The sequence below is a fragment of the Carex rostrata genome, chromosome 30 (genome assembly GCF_964058835.1).
Source record: "Carex rostrata chromosome 30, lpCarRost1.2, whole genome shotgun sequence".
In the NCBI taxonomy this organism is placed as follows: domain Eukaryota; kingdom Viridiplantae; phylum Streptophyta; class Magnoliopsida; order Poales; family Cyperaceae; genus Carex; species Carex rostrata.
The window spans coordinates 771,439-790,852 of NC_135947.1; the positions used below are offsets into that span (position 1 = coordinate 771,439).

A 19,414-nucleotide genomic window follows, 5' to 3' on the forward strand; every position below is an offset into this window, starting at 1 on the left:
TGTGTATTCAGGAATCAGATGGATTGGATTTTTGGTCCCAATCTAAATCCGAACTGCTGCTACTGTGTTTTTCTGAGTCTAAGAAAAAAATTGAACAACACGTGATATATATGTAATTTTATAGAGTGAGTCTATGGTACTATGCATATTACGATTTGGCTTGTGCTACAGCTCAATATTTGATTTTTCAAAATCCTAACGGTCGATCCGAACCGTTTATCTTATTCTCCATATTAATGCGTTTGGAGACCAAATTTTACATTTTTTGAAATTTTTTTACTATTTTTTTAGATTTATTGAAAATCACTGTTTTTGGATGGTCCAGAATTTTCAGATCAAGTAATTTTCTAAATATCTAAAAAAATAGTAAAAATTTTTTTAAAAATGTAAAATTTGGTCTCCAAACACATATTAATATGGAGAACAAGATGAACGGTTCAGATCGACTATTAGAATTTTGAAAAGTCGAATATTGAGCCATAGCACGAACCAACCCGTGATATGCATAGTACCATAGACTCACTCTAATTTTATATATATAGAGTGGCTAAGAACAAACCGTTTGTTTCTAACTTAAGAAGCAATTAATTTTTAAAAACCATCCGATTTGCTTTAAAAATCACGCAGATCAGATCCCGAAAGTTTTCGCCCAAATTTGAAATACGGTACTTGAAGTAACTGGACCCCTCCAGTTACGTAAACCCTCCCAAACCCCTGAGCGCGCGCTCTCTCGGGTGCCTATTTTTACAGCACCAATTTCTTGGTATACAGCACAATATAAATTTTGGGACGAAAATACTCCTGCACCAAGTCTTTGGTTTTTCGAAAGGACTGTGCTGTAAAATAAGAACAGGGGTATTTTCGTCCCAAAAGAAATTGGTGCTGTAAAAATGGGCGATTGTGCTGTATATCAAGAGAAATTGGTGCTGTAAAAATGGGCACCCCCGCTCTCTCTCTCACGATCGCCCTTCTCTCAGCCAAACCCAAATCGCACCTCCTCCCGCTCCTCTTGGAACCACCAGTAAACCCTAACCACGCCTCCTCCCGCTCCTCTTTTCTGTGTCACTCGTTTTCTTCCCCAACACCAGGCCTTACTCCGCTCGCTCCTAACCCTAAATCGCGACTCCAGCCACCTCCTGTCCTATCTCCACTTCTCCAGCTCTCCGAAGATTTGTAAAGGTACTCTTTTTTTTGTAAAAACTTTTTTTTTTTCTAAGTTTCAATTCTTTTGATACGAGAGATTTTGTTATTTAGTATCTTGGTTGAATTGCATAGAAGGGTAAACAAAAGATGTTTACCCTTGACTGCCACTGTCAATCGTACATATAATACACTTCTTTTCTAAAGCCAGTTCTTTTGGAAACTGTTAAAAATTGATGGATTTTGATTATGTCTCTTGATTCCTGTGTCTCCTGATTCCTATCATACAACAAGAAAACTGGTAACGATTGATGGATTTTGAAGCTGAAAAATTAATAGACAGGAGACATGATGTAGGTTAATTAATAGACATGAGACAGGAAACTGGTAAAAATTAATCTAAAAATTAAATGGATTTTTATAATGTTGATTGTTATCATAGAATATTTAGTGAGTTAATATTGTGTATCATGTGTGATTACTTTGTAGCGGGCTTTTACATTTCAGTTGAATAAGACTTGTGCATACAATTTTATGCATGCATTGTGATTTGGATTAGAAATGTTCCGTGCGATTGGTCTCGTAAATTTACAATTAATTTTCATGAGTTCGTGTGTATGTTATTTTATTTTTTTTCTAATATATTTGATTGCATAGGTTGATTGTAGGATGCAGAATCCTGTAAGATTCTACTAATTAACATATCAGTTTTTCTACAGGAAACATTGTCCTTCCTAAACCTCAATGTCAATCTCTACAAAGAATCCTGTTGGTACAGTAGAAACCATATGTTGTGCAAGAGCAGTGGAAAAAGTGACAGTAGTACATATGTTTAAGATTATGGGGTACTCCTTAGATAAGGATACTGGCAAAGGGAATTGAATTGAATCGAATGTCTTTAGTGTCGGCGGGTATGATTGGAATATCCGCTACTACCCAAATGGTACCAATTCGATAGAAGATGATGGCATATCGATATTTCTTCGCCTCAAAAGTGAATCAGAAGGTGTCAAGGCACAAGTTAATTTTACTATTGTAGACAAAAATGGATGTGTTTTACCCTTCAACGAAACAACAGACATTTATAATTTCACAGAAATGAATCGAAGTTGGGGCTTTGAACCATTTTGTAAAAGAGAGTTGGAGTCAAATATCAAGGATAATTATTTTGTAATTAAAAGTGTTGTTACTGTTTTTAAAGCTTTTCCCGTGGAGCCAACTGCACAAATTGTTGTCCCCCTTGGTAACATCCAGCAGCAACTAGGCCATCTTTTGGATAATGGTAATGGAGCAGATGTTACATTTGAAGTGGATGGGCAAATTCTTAGTGCTCATAGGTGCATTCTTTCTGCGAAATCTCCAGTCTTTTCGGCACAATTTTTTGGGCCGATGAAGGAAAATTCTGACACAGCAATTAAAATTGAAGAAATGGAAGCTCCGGTGTTCAAAGCTCTACTTCATTTCATATATACTGATTTATTTCCTGGATTTGAAGAGACAAAAGAGAGCAACGAGAAAGAGGACCCTAAATTAATGGCTCAACATCTATTGACTGCAGCGGATAGATATGATTTGGAGAGATTAAAGATAATATGTGAGAAAATGTTGTGTGGTAGTATTGACATAAGCAATGTGGTTACATTGTTGGACTTAGCAGAGAGGCACAGTTGCAATTATCTCAAAGCAACATGCTTGAAATTTATAGTATCTACTGAATGTACAGGGGAGGTCGTAGCCACAGAAGAGTTCCAAGAGTTAGTTAAGAGTTATCCTTCAATTGTGAAAGAACTAGTTAAGAAATGGGGTTAATCTAGGAAATGACGGTTGCTGGATGCTGGAATGTTTGGAAAATTTAGTGTTTATGAATGTATCTGGATGCTGGAATGTTTGGAAAATTTATTGTTTATGAAAGTTATTGAATTTTTTTGCATGACTTGTTTTGATCAGATCGACTACAGATGGCTTTGATAATACACATTTGGATGTCGTCTTTTTTTTCTTTTTTTTGCATATTCTCTTCTTACCCTACAAAATTTTTTTATGTGAGTTGTCCTTCATTGAGCTTTATTATGCGTTTATTATGTTTATTTCAAAATTAAAAAAAGAAATGCAGCAGAGAAATTGAACATGAACTTGCCACTGGAACTTACTCCTTGGTTTTGAAAGCTGAAGTGGGCTGTCCCCAGAATAACAAGATGAACGGAACAAGCTGAAGTGGCTGCAACTGCTTAGGCTAAAATCCATATTTCAATGGTGCACAGGTTGGCAAATTGGAGATGGATCTCCCATTACATTTTGGCTTGATTCATGGAATGGAGTTATGTTAAAAGCCTATAAAGATCGAAGAGACGATGCAAATAACTTCTCGAAAGGCGGTTATGATTTCCAGGTTAGAAAGTCCGAAACCGTTGATGATCAATTCGATTTATGATTTCCAGGTTAGAAGTTGTTTTTATTCAATTTTCCGGAATCTGGAATGGTTGGATTACTTGATCAGTCAAGATCAGGATAGGTGGGATTATTTAAGTGGTTTGTGAATTGTTGGTATTCATGAAGAAAACAATTTTCTGTTAATAGGGATTAGGGTACTGGTAAAGGGATTAGGATATGCTCTGATACAGAGAATAGAATTGGGAAAAGATTCTTGTATTTATTTTTATTATTCGAATGTTTGATACATATACATCTTTATATATGCAGTGTATAGTGTAGATGAGTATATAACAACCTAACTAATCCTACCAACTTTCAGATACAAACTGGAATCACTCATCTTTATCTTTGACTTCGTCAAATGGTTGATCTGTTGACTCATCTGACAACAACGCAGCCAATACCATTATGAACTACTTGCCTAAAGCGTGGGACGTACCACATGAAATTCAAGAATCTGAATTACCTTACTATTAAGTTTTTCTCTTATTATAAAAGCAGTGCATTTGTGCCTCTAGGAGAAGCTCCCTGATCTCATCAATGGCACGGGTAGAACTGTCTTTTTGTGTTTCTATTGATACTAATCAGTATTTTTTAATGATTTAACTAAGAATTGACAATAGTGAGAAAAGATTAAGACATCAACTCCAACCAATTTTGAGAGGTCGAACACAGAGAGACAAAAGGCTAATACCAGTCCACATGAAAAACATGCCTGCAAGCTGTTCGATGATAAAATTTCTACCAAGAAAAGTTTGACCGACTTTGCTAATTTCAATGGGCAAATCCTGTTATGATACAGGTTTTGTGATGTATGATTTTTGGCATTTTAATGACTTTGCTATATCTCAATGTTTAAGCCTTGTTCAGTACAGTGCACAAAAAACAAACTTAAATTCGAATCAGAGTGTCTGTAGGAAATTTGGGTCGATACCAACTGGTACAGGTTTCACACTTTAAAATTCTGAGAGCAATATTCTAAAGCTTTAAAGGTCTTTTAGAATTGATTTCAAACAGTAAAAAAATTCTCAAGAGCAATTAGCAAGTTTCTCAGGCCCAGATAGAAAGTTTCGTCCATGAACTCCTCTGCGGGTCAGTAACCCTTGAAATACCATTATTTTTAAAGTTCATTTTGCAAGACATGCTAATTTCTCATGATTTATCCTTCTTCTCTTATATGTACAGCTATATAAATGAAAACCCAAGTTATGTCCTTTTGAACCCTGCACTCATCCATTCTCAGAACTCCAACACAGCTTCTGTAGGTATAGTCTTTGCCGAATTATGTGTATGATATATTATTATATTCTCTTTAGTTAATTTTCAAGAACTTGCTTTCTAATACTGTACTGTCCAAGCACAGTAGTGAAACCAGACACTACATAACCAGGCAAGGAAGAGAAGGATGGCAAAATTTGAAAAAAGAACTGAAGTGATCAACAGTTAATTTAATTTCTTACACTGTGATTGGGATTACAACATGGTATAGGAACTTGAGATGACAATAATTTTTTAACATTTCTGAGGGTAAATGTAGTGTGGAGTTTAGATAATTGTTCTGATATGTTTTTTTGTGTGGAATTAGTAGGGATGGCATGTCTCTTGCTTATACTCATGACTCATCTTGTCAATAATAAAATTTTTCTATAAATAACAGATTTTTACTGGTATATTTTTACTGTTGGATCAGTATGATTGTTCAACAATTAATTTGTATACACTGGATTCCTTGTAATTTGTATAATTCATCAAAGAGGGTTTTTTTTTTGGGCAAAGTAAACTAATTTGTTGGATCAGGATAATTCTTTACCATTGACTTCCTTTTGGTTGGTTTTGAAGGGTTTTATCAATTAGCTGGGGGTACTAATTCGCATATAGTAGAATGCCTTAAGAAAGAGGGCCTATTCCGTACCAGAGCTGGTACAGGGAGATGCTTTGATTGGAGGAATAGCTTATGGCGGATATGCTCGCAAGGTTTTCACTTTTAACAATGCTGTGCTTACCTTTTACTATTTTACTGGAACCAATGCAATCCAGCTATTGCAATTATTACGAGCCTGGTATGGATCAAGGATCAATGGGTGCATATTCAAATTATAATTTGAAGATAATTAAGTGCTAATTAAAAATAAATCCGAAATTAAAATAAATCTAACATATTTAAAAATAATTCTAACATATTCAAAATAAATCTAACCTATATAAAAATAAATCTAACTTAACATATTAAAATCTAACATATCCAAAAATAAATCTAACATATTTAAAAATAAATATAACATAAAACCAAATTTAAATTAAAATCCAACATATCTAACGTAAAATATTAAAATCTAACATATTTAAAAATGTTTAAAAATAAATCTAACCTATTTAAAAATAAATCTAACATATCAAAATCAAAATAAATCCGAATTTAAAAAAACAATTACTAAAAATCCGAATTTAAAAATAAATCTAACATAACATACTAAAATATAACATATCTAACATATTTAAAAATAAATCTAACATATCTAACATAAATATAATAGGGAAAATCAGTGGAGCAAATAAAATTTAATTAATATCAGTGGAGCAGCAGGGCAATCTAATTTTTAAATAGTAAATAAATGGGGATAGAACAAAGAATTTTAAATTTGTATGAAGATATTGGATATTATAGTGATATCATGAGAAAATTGGCTATTTCAAAAATTTAGATGAATATAACGGAAATTTTTCCAATATAATAATTTCAAATTAATCTAACATAAAATCGAATTTTAAAAAATAAATATAACATAAACTAAATCTAACATTTAATTTAAAATCTAAATTACTTTACAAAATCTAACAAAAAATAAATTTTACATAAACTAAATCTAACATAACATAAATTTGACATTCAATTCAGATTTTTAAATTACTCTACAAATCTAACAGAAATCAAATATAACCTTCAAATCTTGCAGAAAAAACTAGCGGGAGGTACCGAAGTGCCTAGACTTTCATAATTCCGTTTGTGCCTTTGCAGAATGAAATAAATTTGCATCTAAATATTTTTAATTTTTGGAATAATGAAATTAAATTTGATAATAATGAAAATAACAAGAGTTTGAGAGTAATGAGAGTATAAGAGCATGAGAGATTGGGAATAATACAAATTTGATGTGAAAATGAGAGAATGATGAGGTTTAATTTATGAAGGTTTTGTTAGGGAAAAAACTGGCAGTTATTTTCAAAAAATTTGAACTTGAAATGCTCAAATTCACTATGTCTATTTTATTCTGAAATGGAGACGTCCATTATTTAATGCTCAAGTTCAAAAATTTTGAGACCGCTACAGTTTTGGACTTTTGGTCCGTTTTCTCAAAATTTTCAAAATTTCAAACGGTACTGATTCACACGGTTTACAGCGGTTTGGGGTGGTTCTCGAGTGGGTCTAGCACGGGTTCACATGGTTAACAGCGGGTCGGCATGGTTTTCCTTCGGTTTTGGGGCGGGTCTACCACGGGTTCACACGGTTTTGACCCGGTTCCCATAGTTTCGGTCCGGATCCATACGGTTTTGGTCCCATTCACACAGTTTTTGGTTCGGGTTGCTACAGTTTTGCCCGGTCTCACGGTACGGGTTGCCACGGTCCACGGGTCAAGACCCGTCCAGTCTAGTGGAAAAAGCTGCCAAAAACCGTGCTAGACCCGGATTTAGCAACGGTTCGGTCCACCAGGGATATGAACCCTGGTCCAGACCAGTCCACAGTTCGTCCGATCAGATCCTGGACCATCCAGTTTTTTTCAATACACTAGTTAGGGCCAACAAGAATAACGTTAATTATTGAACTTCACAAATTCACACATACCAGTAATTTTCTTCATTTTTTGCATTGAATTTACAAGTAATATATCATGGTTTCCTTTAAATGAGCAGGTAGCCACTAGCCACTGTGCTACTCTTATGAAAAAAAAAAAAAAGCAATTTACTGTTCTTGAACTCTACAAAATTTAATAGTTCTTCATTTTCTCGAAAATAAAATTATATAGCTTGACTAGAGTAACACTTCATAGACTGCATGTGGAAGTTGGTTTGACATTAAAAATAAAAAATAAATAAATTGTAAGTCCAAGGAATATGTGTAAAAATTATATAGTTTCGGTTTTACAGTTTAGTTTTGGTGCAAATATTCTCATAGAGGTGCACCAGAAAGCCATCTCTTAATCATAGCAAGGCATTCCTTCGGCTTGTACTCAGCGGCAGTGTGCCCAGCACCCTGCAATAAATTGTAAAAAAATATAACATGTTCAATAAGACCTAGCTAATTATTTCCTTCTGAAATTGTATTCCAATAATTAAAGATTTATCATACCGTCTTTTCAAAAATTTCTTAGTTTCAAGATTCAAACAACTTACCTTGACAGTAACAAATGTGAGGTTGTTCGAATACCTCCTTGTGAACCTACAAGTATGTAATTTTTTTTTTTTTAAAGATTAGAATTTGTTTTAATAATCAGAAATTAGCCACTGTGCAACTTAGACCAGCAATCTTACCCTGCTACTTGGCCATCAACATACCAAGGTCTCCAATCATCTACGATTGAGAAGTTCAGGGACCGTATCCAGCCTTGCGTGCCAATATAAGGAGCATTCATATCATGATCACCACTGCATATACACAACTTCAGTACCAGTATATATAGGTCTGTGATAGACATTTCAGTATTTCACAAAAAAGAAAATTCGTTCTTACCTAAAAATAAGTGATGGGTAACCTTTACTGGTGAGAGTAAGATGATACGGCACTGCACTTTGGACATCAAATGTGTATGATAAATGCGCACATCTTTCCCAATAAACAATTGTTCCCTACATGAAATGAACTTTTTCTCAAAATCTTCCATTTATCAAAAGATTTGTATTTTACAAAAAATCCTGGTTGTTCAAACTTAATGCATGTTAGCATGCACAGGCTAGAGAGTAAGCTTGTGTACCTTACGAACACCAAGGGTATCTTTGACGGTATCATTATTTGCCCAGAACATTAAAATCGGGTCACCTTCTCTCTGGATATATTTATCAAACAATTCAGATAATGTTTTCAAGAGCAATGCCAATGAGGTTGAAAGTATATAAACTTTAACCAGTAAATAATCACGGAAATTTACTCACTATGTGATGGGTTTGATTAGATAACTCTATATTTTCTGTGAAGTAAATTTCAACTAATCCTCTGCTATATATGCACATAGGCTTACGCATTTTAACACAAATTGGTCTCAACTAACCATAAGTAATGGTGTATATTGTATTAAAAATATTTGCAGCTTATTCGAACTATAACCTATTTTACGCTATTTTTAAATTGACACCAAATTGGCCTAACCTAACCATAAGTGATATAGATATCGCATTATATATTAATTTGTAGCTCAATTTGAAATGCAACCTATTTTGCAACTATAATCCTCTACTATCCCCAATTTGGTGTCAATTTATCTCAAATTGAGCAGTGACAACAACAAAACCAAGCAAAAGGATAGGGAACCAGAATATCTTCATCATTGTACCAAATGAAAAGTAAATACTGAAAGAAATAAAGAGTCATAATTAAGCTTAACTCTGCACGTCCGTGCCTGAAGTTGGCCATAGCTACCTAAAGGAACTTCTTCCTTATAAAATATATTTCCAATTGCCTTGCTATGAATTTGACCTGGTTTCTGTATAGGGGATGGACACGAGGGCTCCAAGATATGATCCTTATTCACATCTTTTATGACCTGGTTGATAAACAGTCATAAATAATTAACTAATAAATGATTTTTAAGGATCTAATACTAAACAAGCATAGTTTAGTACTTCCTATTGAGTATGAGCCATTGATGAATGCATAAAACAGAAAAGTCACATTTTCATAATTTCATCATTAATTTTCTTTTGTGTAAGAAAGACCCCAGACAGTTAATTTTGGGATACCAAATATTCGTCGGTGTGGCGTTGCATAATAAAAGTAAAATTCTTTCAATAAGGCTCAATGATGGCTAATCTTGTTGTCAAAATTCAATTGTGCAATTGAGCATCAACTAGTTGAATTTACCCTGATTTTTTGTAACTTCACAGGAAATCTGGTAGGTAAAAGGTGTCAACATACCGAAATTTGTCCTCCTTTGAACAGATGAAATCTATATATTGTTCATCCAAATAGATTCAGAGTATTTTTGTTTTAAAGGTATTTAACTGAGTCGCACCTCATCCACAGCATCAAGATTTTTTGCGCAATGAATGTTGCTCGGGTTCACATACTTCCCTGAACAGCTTTTCTTGGTGGACTGCATAGAAAATTTTAAAAATCAAATTTTGGACGTGTTTGCTACTAACACATTTTTCTTTGCTTGCTAACATTTCATAACAATGTTCTGTATATAAAAATAAAACTTGTACTATGATGGGTTATCCTAGTGGTCAGAAAATTGCGAAACCAGATCATTCAGATCAGTTGCTGAGATAAAGTACTCTAGTATTAACTTGAAATAAAAGATTTGAAAAACGAAATGAACTAAATAGTTAATTTTTGGCTGTTAAGGTCTGCTTTAGAATTTGTTTGGTTAAACTGATTTGGATACGCAGTATCCATTGATTAGTTTGTATGCTTTACCAAACAGATTGATCCCAACATGAGCGCCTTTATATGATTCTTGTTATTTATTTTTGCTGTACCTCATATAGTTCATCAGATATAAGTGCCATTCCATGAACAAATGGAACCTTGGCTTCTTGATCAAAATTTGCATCAGTTATCGGGTTGCCAGCCAAATAACCCTTAAAAATGTCAAGAAATTAAGATTAATTAGTTCAAGGGGTTCATAAAAGAAAATTAATCGACAACTAAAGAAGAGCGTCTTTGTATGTCCGTCTTTGCTTTAAAATTTCAAACCTTGAGATTAAATGGTGCCCCATGGGATTCTTTAGCTGTAATCAACAAAATGACAAAACAGATCAAGATCAAGGTTTATAGTTTTTAGCAAGGAACTGAAAATATTGTGCTAGTAAGGTAACCAGTAAATTGTGACTGGCATCATGTTGTTTGGAGAGATTGTAATTCTATTTGCTTGCCCAGTTTTCACTTTTGTAAGCTTACATACTTGCATCAAGAAATAAATAAACAATTGACTTGAAGAAAGAAAAGATTAAAAGTTACCTATAACGATCTCAAGAGTTAAAATTGGTACGATAATGCCAGAATAGGAAGAGCCGCTTATATAGAGATGATTTGACTTAAACTTTGGGTGCTCCTCAAACCACTACATAGCAAAAGTAATGTTTTAATTTTCATTATTAGAAAATGGAGAAAACTTCTCACTTTCTTCTCCACAATTTTGGCCTTTGGGACATGCATTTGGAGACAAAGCTGAGACATCTTAAATTAGAGATAGTGTTCCATTAGCAATTCCCAGAATTTAATTGTGAACCAAACAAAAGTTTCAAATGAATTAATCTTTTATTTATCCAACTACTAAATAAGTATTTTCTAGGACCCTATGTTAAAAGTTTTGGATTGAAAATTGCACTATAACCAGGAAAAAGATTATACACCTTATAAAGAAAACGAAGAAGTTGACGCGCTGCCTCAGTGTCAGAGGTCTGGTACCCCTCCGCGGTACGTGAATAAGAGTATCCAGCTCCCACTGGTGAATCAACAAATATAACATTGCTCACCTATTTGTTTTATCAGCACAATTTAACACTATATCAGTGAAGGAAAAAAGAATCAGAGGACTGCAATAGGTACTTCAATTTTGACTGCTAGAATACCAATACGAATACCAGACTTGACAAATCTAATAGTATTCAATACGATCATCTAATACCAAATGTAGACTAACCAAACATGCTATTACACTATTGCTAAGTCTCAAGATACTGTTATAAAATTCAAAACTTCACTACCAGTATTCTAAATATTCCTATACTTTATGGATCGTAAGTGCAAAAGGACACTTGTTTTGTAGCTTGACACAAAATCAATGCCATAACACTTACTACCACTATTAGAATTTTCGGTATTAGCAACGGTAAGCCCTTGCAAAAAGTCAGAAACTGAATATTTGCATTAAGACTTGCTACAAGGGTATTATTTGCATGTCTGGCGCTTGCAAATGGTTTTTTTGGGGCTTATTGAAAGAGTATGCCATTGCAAAAAGCCAATTTTTACCCTTGCCAATATCATTAATTCTAGATGTGTATATCCAAATTAATTATGTCGGTAATGGAGATCTCTCCAGAGCCTTCGTATATTCTTCCCAATTTTTTTTAGTTGCCATTTGAAAAAAAAAAAAAAAATTTAGAGTTGATATGGTAAGTCTATATTTTTCAAGTAATAATGCCTAACTCTATATTTTTTTTCTTAATATGGTAATTAAAAGGGTTCGGTATATTCTTTTTCAGTTGACCGATTGAGCAAGATTCTTTTTATGTAGATCTTAATGCATATTAATTAGAATAATCATTTCTGTACCCGCGCTACAGTATCCACGCTATAGTACCCCCACAGTACCGCGCTACAGTACCCGTATTTAGAGGAATAATGCATTATGGTCCCCACTAATTATATTGTGTCCACTAATTATTATTCTTAAAAGATATTATATAGTCTCAACTAATTATTATTCTAAAATTCCAGCAGCAGTGCAGCACCATTTCAAAGTCTCGGCACTAATTCCGCGTCAATATTTCTCTAACAAAAATAGTTGACCTCATAAAAAAAAATACTTCAGTGCATAGATATAAATATTTTCAATACTTAGATATTAATACTTTCAGTGTCATATGTAAAAAGAGGAGGGATCTAATTACAACATTATGGCAGTTTAGGTCTCCACAAACAGTTATGTAAAAATTATAACATTGTTTACTATATAGATATAAATACTTGTGTTCTTTGAACTATATACTTCAAGATTTGACTATTAATATTTTAAAATAAAGTTACAGATCTGGAACAGTTGCGGTCCCCACAAGTAATTATGGCAGTTTAGGTGCGGGTACGACATCATAAATTTAAAAAAAAAGTGCGGGTACGATTATTTTAAAATAATTAATTTATCATTTACATTGTTTACTATATAAATATAAATACTTGTGTTCTTTGGACTACATACTTCAAAATTTGACTATTAATATTAAAAAAAAGTTACAGATCTGAAGTGCAGTTATGACAGTTTGGTCCCCAGAAACAGTTATGACGGTTTAGGTGCGGGTACTGTAGCGCGGGTACTCATATCAGCTTCCTATTAATTATTAGATATTGTTATAATTTCAATTTCATATTCGTATAGCTAGCGGACCCACTATATTTCCTAGGCTGGGTTAGGGTCTGATCTGGTCATGACATGGTCAACTTAAAGGCAATTGGTAAAGGCATAGTGGGAAGGACATGGGATCGATTATGCTCGGAGGCAGAATTTGGGGCCTACGGACAATACTCAAAAAAAAAAAAAAAAAGAACACACACAGATGTGTGAAGAGTTAGAATAATTGACAGTTAGGGTCTGTTCGAATGTCACAGGATTATATGGGATGGGATTTAACAGGGATAGGAATCCATTTTTGAAAAAGCGGAAATTCAGGGGACGTCATGGACTATCACGGCCAGTTACTGCTAATAAATTGAAATAAAATCTAGAGCTAGCCAGTGTTGTCTATCCCGGCCAGTGAAATTTTGAAAAAAAAAATATATATATATTCTAGCCGTTATTGTTTATCACGGCCAGAAGATACGAACTGATTGGAGAATCTTAGAGTATACGCATATGCGCGAATTGATTTTAATATATAATATATTATTTTATTTTATGATTAATTTTCACCAAAGACCCTAGTAGTTTATTCGCCGATAACCCTAAATTAATTTTTATTACAAAGAACTATAATTAGATATATATTATTTTTTTATGGTTATTTTTCACCGAAGATCCTAGAAGTTTATTCACCGATATCTCTAAATTTATTTTTATTGCAAAAAAATCTAATTAGATATAAATGATTTTATTTTATGATTATTTTTCACCGAAGGCCCTAAAATTTTATTCGCCGATATCTCTAAATTTATTTTTGTTACAAAGAAGTGCAATAACATATATCTTATTTTATTTTTGAGTTTGTGATTATTTTTCACCGAAGACTCCAAAAATTTATTCGCGGATTGCCCTAAACTAATTTTTATTATAAAAATCATGTTTTGAGATATAAAAGTTTATTTCCGATTTTTCCGGTTTCAATATCAATTTCCGGTAAATGGATATTAAAACTGGAAAAAATTATTCCGGTTTTAGAAAAAAAAAAAATTTAGGAAATTTTTTTAGGAATTTTTTTTCCGAAAATTTTGTTTTTAGGAAATTTTTTTTTCGGATTCTTTTTTTTCAGTTTTTATAATTTATTTATTTTTGTATTGAAGTATTACAAATATTTAATATTTTTTTTAAAATAGATGCAATACTATATAATTTGATTTATTCGAAAGACTACTACAAATAATCCGGATCAACATTTTTCATGCTGGATTTGAAAATACCGATCGTTGAATGCCTACCGTTGAACGAAAACTTAAACTGAATTTTTGAGGAACTAAATGACGTTTTTTTGAATGATCTACATGCTGGTGTAATCATCATATCTCATATTTTATATTTTATATTTTCAAAGTCCAAATTGTCGAAATTCATATTTTATAAATTATATAGTATTACATCTATTTTAAAAAATATATATTAAATATTTGTAATACTTCAAGACAAAAAATAAATAAATTATAAAAACTGAAAAATGAAAAAAAAAATCCGGAAAAAAAAATTTCCTAAAAAAAAAAATCCTAAAATCGGAAAAAAATATTCCGGTTTTAATATCCATTTACCGGAAATAAATTTTCCGGAAATTGGTGTTGAAACTGGAAAAAAAATTTCCAGTTTGGATAGTTTTCGAAATAAACAAGAGGTTTGGTTAGTTTTTTTAATTTATATTTTTTTTGGATATAAATAAAAAAATCGGAGTTTATTCGCCGATAGCCCTGAATTTATTTTGAGATATAAAAATTTATTCGCCGATAGTCTTGAATTTATTTTGAGATGTAAAAATATGTTTTGAGATAATGACTTATGTAATAAAAATTTTACACAATAAATAAATTACATTATTTTCGACCTTATATTAATTAACATCGAGTTGGAAAAATTCACTGATTTAAGATAAATTTGAACATCGAAATAAAAATTTCCCAAGTGCTTGACTCAAATTAAAATAAAATCAAAATGCAATATTTTTTATATGTATGTAGAAAAAATAATAAAAATTACCTCTAGTAATTTTATTATGTTATGAATTCTAAAGTTTTATTGGACAAAACCGCATGCATGAACAAAACCGCATTTTAAAACAAAACTGCGCGACCCCCTGTTCCGGGGTGTGACATTATGTTATGAATTCTAAAGTTTTATTGGACTACTCTATAATAAAAAAATAGTTTAGGGCTATCGGCGAATAAATTTTTAGGGTCTTCAGTGAAAAATAATCACAAACTATAATAAAATAATATATATGTTATTGCATTTCTTTGTAATAAAAATAAATTTAGAGATATCGGCAAATAAACTTCTAGGGTCTTCGGTGAAAAATAACCATAAAATAAAATAATATATTTCTAATTAGATTTCTTTGTAATAAAAATTAATTTAGAATAGTGAAAAATAACCATAAAATAAAATAATATATATCTAGTTAGACTTCTTTGCAATAAAAATTAATTTAGAGTTATCAGCGATTAAACTACTAGAGTCTTCGGTGAAAAATAACCATAAAATAAAATAATATATTATATATTAAAATCAATTCACGCAGATGCATATACTCTGAGATTCTCCTGTTCAATTAAGATTTTATAGAGTTTGTATCCTCTGGCCGTGATAAACAACAACGGCCAGATTTTTTTTTTTTAATTTCACTGGCCAGGATAGACAACAACAGCCAGCTCCAGATTTTATTTCAATTCATTAGCGGTAACTTGATTTTGTTAAGTTGGCCGTGATAGTCCATAACGTCCTCCGAACATTATAACATGGACTATCACGTTTTTCTTGCAAATCAAGTTTTCACGAAATACTTCTTCATTATCGATATTTATTTATTTATTTTCCTATTAATAAAAATTTCGGTAGATTATGGTTATGTGGTAATGTTTATGGGCCGTCGATCCAGATCCGATGGCTCAGATTAGAACAACCATTTTGAAACGACAATGCTATTATTGTTATTAATTTTTACCCAGTGAATTTGAAACAGCACATCATGTCCGAACACGTATTACCAAGCCGTACTATGCTGGTAAACATGTTGTATTTAACTTCGATATTGTGTGGGCACAACATGTGTTATGGACACGTCTAAATACAACGCAACAACTTCAATACACTATTGACACATGTCATCATATTAGAAGCCAACCATTAAATAACTGAGTTTTTGGGTTCCAATTTGGAAATCCATATCTTTTGAGATAACATAATATTTTAGTTCAAATCTGGATCGTCTAATTATTATTAGAATTCGAACCAATTCAATCTGAGATGAAATGTCCAAGGACCCCAGATCGATCAGATGGTTCGAATCTAAACTCAAAATTTATGTTACCTCATATGACATGAATTCTCATTTGGTGCCCTTATATGAGAACTATCTTTCTTGAGCAAAGTTAGAGTATGACGTGCTCATCAAAAAAGATCGATGAACTCAACTCCAAGAGTTTATTGAATTGGTTTTAAACGATGAATTAAACCGTTGAAATCCATTTATTTCACGAGCGATACATGTACATGTTAAATTTTAAAAGTTTCGAATTCACTTAGTACAAGGTAAAGCGGTAAAAAAAATGATGAAAAGTGAATATATAAAACAACTTATAAAAATGTTCAATTGTTTGACTGCTTGACTTTCTACTAAATAAATTCAAAACTTTTAAAATTTTGCATATACATGTATCACTGTGTAAGATGAAGTTATGGTAAAATAAAGTATTTTGAAAAGTAAGATTAAGCAATTTCTTCACGCAGATTAATCTACTTCATCACATATTTTGCCCTGTAGATTCCACTATTATAAAAACGATTCAATTTCTAATTTCTTTCTATGCCATGCCAAACGGATTAATTTAAGCTATAACTTAAATTGTCAAGCAAGATTGTTCAGTTCAAGCACATTAGGAACAACATAAATTATATTTTTGGATAGACAGAGAGAGAACCTGGGTCCACGAGTCAGGCTTATAATAGATGGAAGGTAGGCCATCCACATAGTTCTGTAGATCAAAACCAAGTGGCCCTGCACAGAATAACACTTCAATCACAGAATTTACAAATTTGAACTTAATTAATGATAGAAAGAGAAATCAACCCCAAACCACAGCAGAGATAAGCAAGAAGATTAATTGATTATTGGCAGCGTGATCTGTCACAATTGTGTGTTTATAAATAAATAGTACAGTACTTAGTAGGTATATATGGTCTCTAGCACAGTGATAAGATTCACGAATTATTCACGAATAATTCAAATTTGAACCCTTCTCGAAGCAATCCATGTACGAAGTTTACAAATATTTTCTGAATATTACGAATTATTTGTGAATTTTTTTTTTAAATTCATTTTCTTTTTCCCTTGTGGAACTAAGTTCTCTGGTCCAGACTCAATGTATAATTTTGAATTATTCATGAATTATATATGAATTATTTCCGAATCATGAATCTTTAACTCCGTTGAACCTTTCCGAATAATTCATTTGTCAATATGGACTCTCTAGTACTAATACAATATATATATATAGGGACTGTCTAATTTGCTGCCGGCAGCACTTCGACGAGATGCTTACGAGGTCATATTAGTGTATTTGATGTTCAAACAACAAATACAAACAGTTAGATGTTCAATCTATATTAAAATCTACTTGGAGACCAAATTTTACATTTTTTGGAATTTTTTTACTATTTATTAAGCTGGTTTGAAAACTGCTGTTTTCAGTAAATTTCTGCAGCATTGAAAACAGCGGTTTTCAAACCAGCTTAATAAATAGTAAAAAAATTCCAAAAAATGTAAAATTTGGTCTCCAAGTAGATTTTAATATAGATTGAACATCTAACGGTTTGAATTTGTTGTTTGAACATCACATAATAAAATATAGCCTCGTAAGCACCTCGGTCGAAGTGCTTCCGGTAGCAAATTAGCTAGACTCTCTCTCTCTCTCTCTCTTTCTCTCTCTCTCTCTCTATATATATATATATATATATATAGTGTGACTAATATGCTTTCGGTAGCACTTCGACCGAAGTGCTACCAATCCAAACTTCAAATTTCAAAATTCAAAAAGTCAATCTGAACCGTTAGATGTGATATCTATATTAAAATGTGCCTGGAGACCAAATTTTACATTTTTTCTGAATTTTTTTACTATTTATTAAGCTACTTTGAAAATCGCTGATCCAACGGTGGCTTTCGATTTTACTATTTTGTTAAACCACCGTTGGATCAGCAATTTTCAAAGTCGCTTAATAAATAGTAAAAAAATTCAGAAAAATATAAAATTTGGTCTCCAAGCACATTTCAATATATAGATCACATCTAATGGTTCAGATCGACTTTTTGGATTTTGAATTTTGAAATTTCGACTAGTAGCACTTCAGCCGAAGTACTACCAAAAGTATAGTAGTCACACTCTATATATATAAAGAGAGAGAGAGAGATGGGCTATGGTGAGTTGCGAAGTAAAGCAACTATTTTACTTCATACCCATATTTTGCGATTTTAAAGTTCAAAACGTCGATCCGAACCGCTCAAGATGATCTCCATATTGAAATGTGCTTGGAGACCAAATTTTACAATTTTTGGAATTTTTTTACTATTTATTAAGCCACTTTGAAAATCGCCGATCCGTTGGTCCAGAAATTTTTACTGTTTTTACTATTCATCCGAATTTTCAGATTTTCAAAGTGGCTTAATAAATAGTAAAAATATTTCAAAAAATGTAAAATTTGGTCTCCAAGCACATTTCAATATGGAGATCATCTTGAGCGGTTCGGATCAACATTTTGAACTTTGAAAATAAAGATATTGCGTGAAGTAGAAACGCGTTTTATTTCACTAACTCACACAAAATTGAACCTTAATTATATCTTTCATGTATCTCTCTTACATGTTACACCTTGGAAATGAATTTCAAAGAAAATAAAATAAGTAATTGCAGATACAAGAACCCAAACCTCACAAGTCATACCTATCTCAAAGATCAATCCATTGAAGGAGGAGCAACCGGGCCCACCTGTGAGCCATAGCAACAGAGGATCCTCTGGATTTCTCTCTGATTCAATGAAGTAGTAGAAAAGTTCCACCCCTTTCTCTTCGTCCACCTCCACGTAACTGTTCAAGTTTTTTATTACCTCGATTTTCATCAATCAAATCTCAATTAATTTTTGTGGGTACTATGTAGAAAGAATTGAGGTATGGAGAAAGAGGTAAAATTATATGCATACCCGGTTTCTAAAGCAAAAGGCAATGGGCCATCAAATCCTGGGAGGTTGTAGATTCGCTTCTGAGCCAAGACGAACTGCCATGGAAAACAGAACAGTAGAAACACGAGAGAACATAGGAAACAATTGCTTGTTGCTTGTATTGAACATGCCATTCCCCAACCTTGATCAAGCTTTTTCTCGGTCGTTTCGTGTTGAGGTATAACTTATGAGTTTCCTACTTTCCTACTTTCCTTTCACCAAATGATTGCCAAGTTTGTACCTTATTATTGATTTAATGATTATTTTAGAAGGAATTTTACGTATAC

At 32.4% G+C, this 19,414-nt stretch overlaps 1 protein-coding gene and 1 pseudogene across 3 annotated transcripts; one reads left to right on the forward strand and one right to left on the reverse strand.

The window, feature by feature from the left end:
• The first annotated feature begins 968 nt into the window (after window positions 1-968).
• LOC144547084 (BTB/POZ and MATH domain-containing protein 1 pseudogene) lies at window positions 969-3,117 on the forward strand (annotated as a pseudogene). Its single transcript, XR_013508997.1, has 2 exons — window positions 969-1,179; window positions 1,860-3,117. The product of XR_013508997.1 is annotated as a BTB/POZ and MATH domain-containing protein 1 pseudogene (transcript).
• Window positions 3,118-7,627: 4,510 nt separating this feature from the next.
• Window positions 7,628-19,301, reverse strand: LOC144546990 (serine carboxypeptidase-like 13). Of its 2 annotated transcripts, XM_078295588.1 has the most exons (14): window positions 19,110-19,301; window positions 18,854-18,996; window positions 16,835-16,911; window positions 11,140-11,262; window positions 10,745-10,847; window positions 10,481-10,515; window positions 10,264-10,365; window positions 9,795-9,875; window positions 9,168-9,326; window positions 8,541-8,612; window positions 8,300-8,415; window positions 8,101-8,214; window positions 7,963-8,008; window positions 7,628-7,822 (listed from the first exon to the last, which is right to left on the reverse strand). In XM_078295588.1, the coding sequence occupies exons 1-14, from the start codon at window positions 19,259-19,261 to the stop codon at window positions 7,739-7,741; spliced, it is 1,407 nt and encodes a 468-aa protein (XP_078151714.1). In that variant the 5' UTR covers window positions 19,262-19,301; the 3' UTR covers window positions 7,628-7,738. The 2 variants fall into 2 exon arrangements, with proteins under 2 accessions (XP_078151714.1, XP_078151716.1); XM_078295590.1 differs by lacking the exon at window positions 11,140-11,262.
• Window positions 19,302-19,414: the final 113 nt, after the last annotated feature.

Excerpts from the sequence above, each read along its gene's own strand:
- LOC144546990 (XM_078295588.1), bottom strand. The coding sequence starts at position 19,261 with ATGGCATGTTCAATACAAGCAACAAGCAATTGTTTCCTATGTTCTCTC. Across the intron at positions 10,366-10,480 it reads GGGCACCATTTAATCTCAAG|GGTTATTTGGCTGGCAACCC; the intron begins GTTTGAAATTTT and ends GACATTTTTAAG. Across the intron at positions 9,876-10,263 it reads TATCTGATGAACTATATGAG|TCCACCAAGAAAAGCTGTTC; the intron begins GTACAGCAAAAA and ends TTTTCTATGCAG.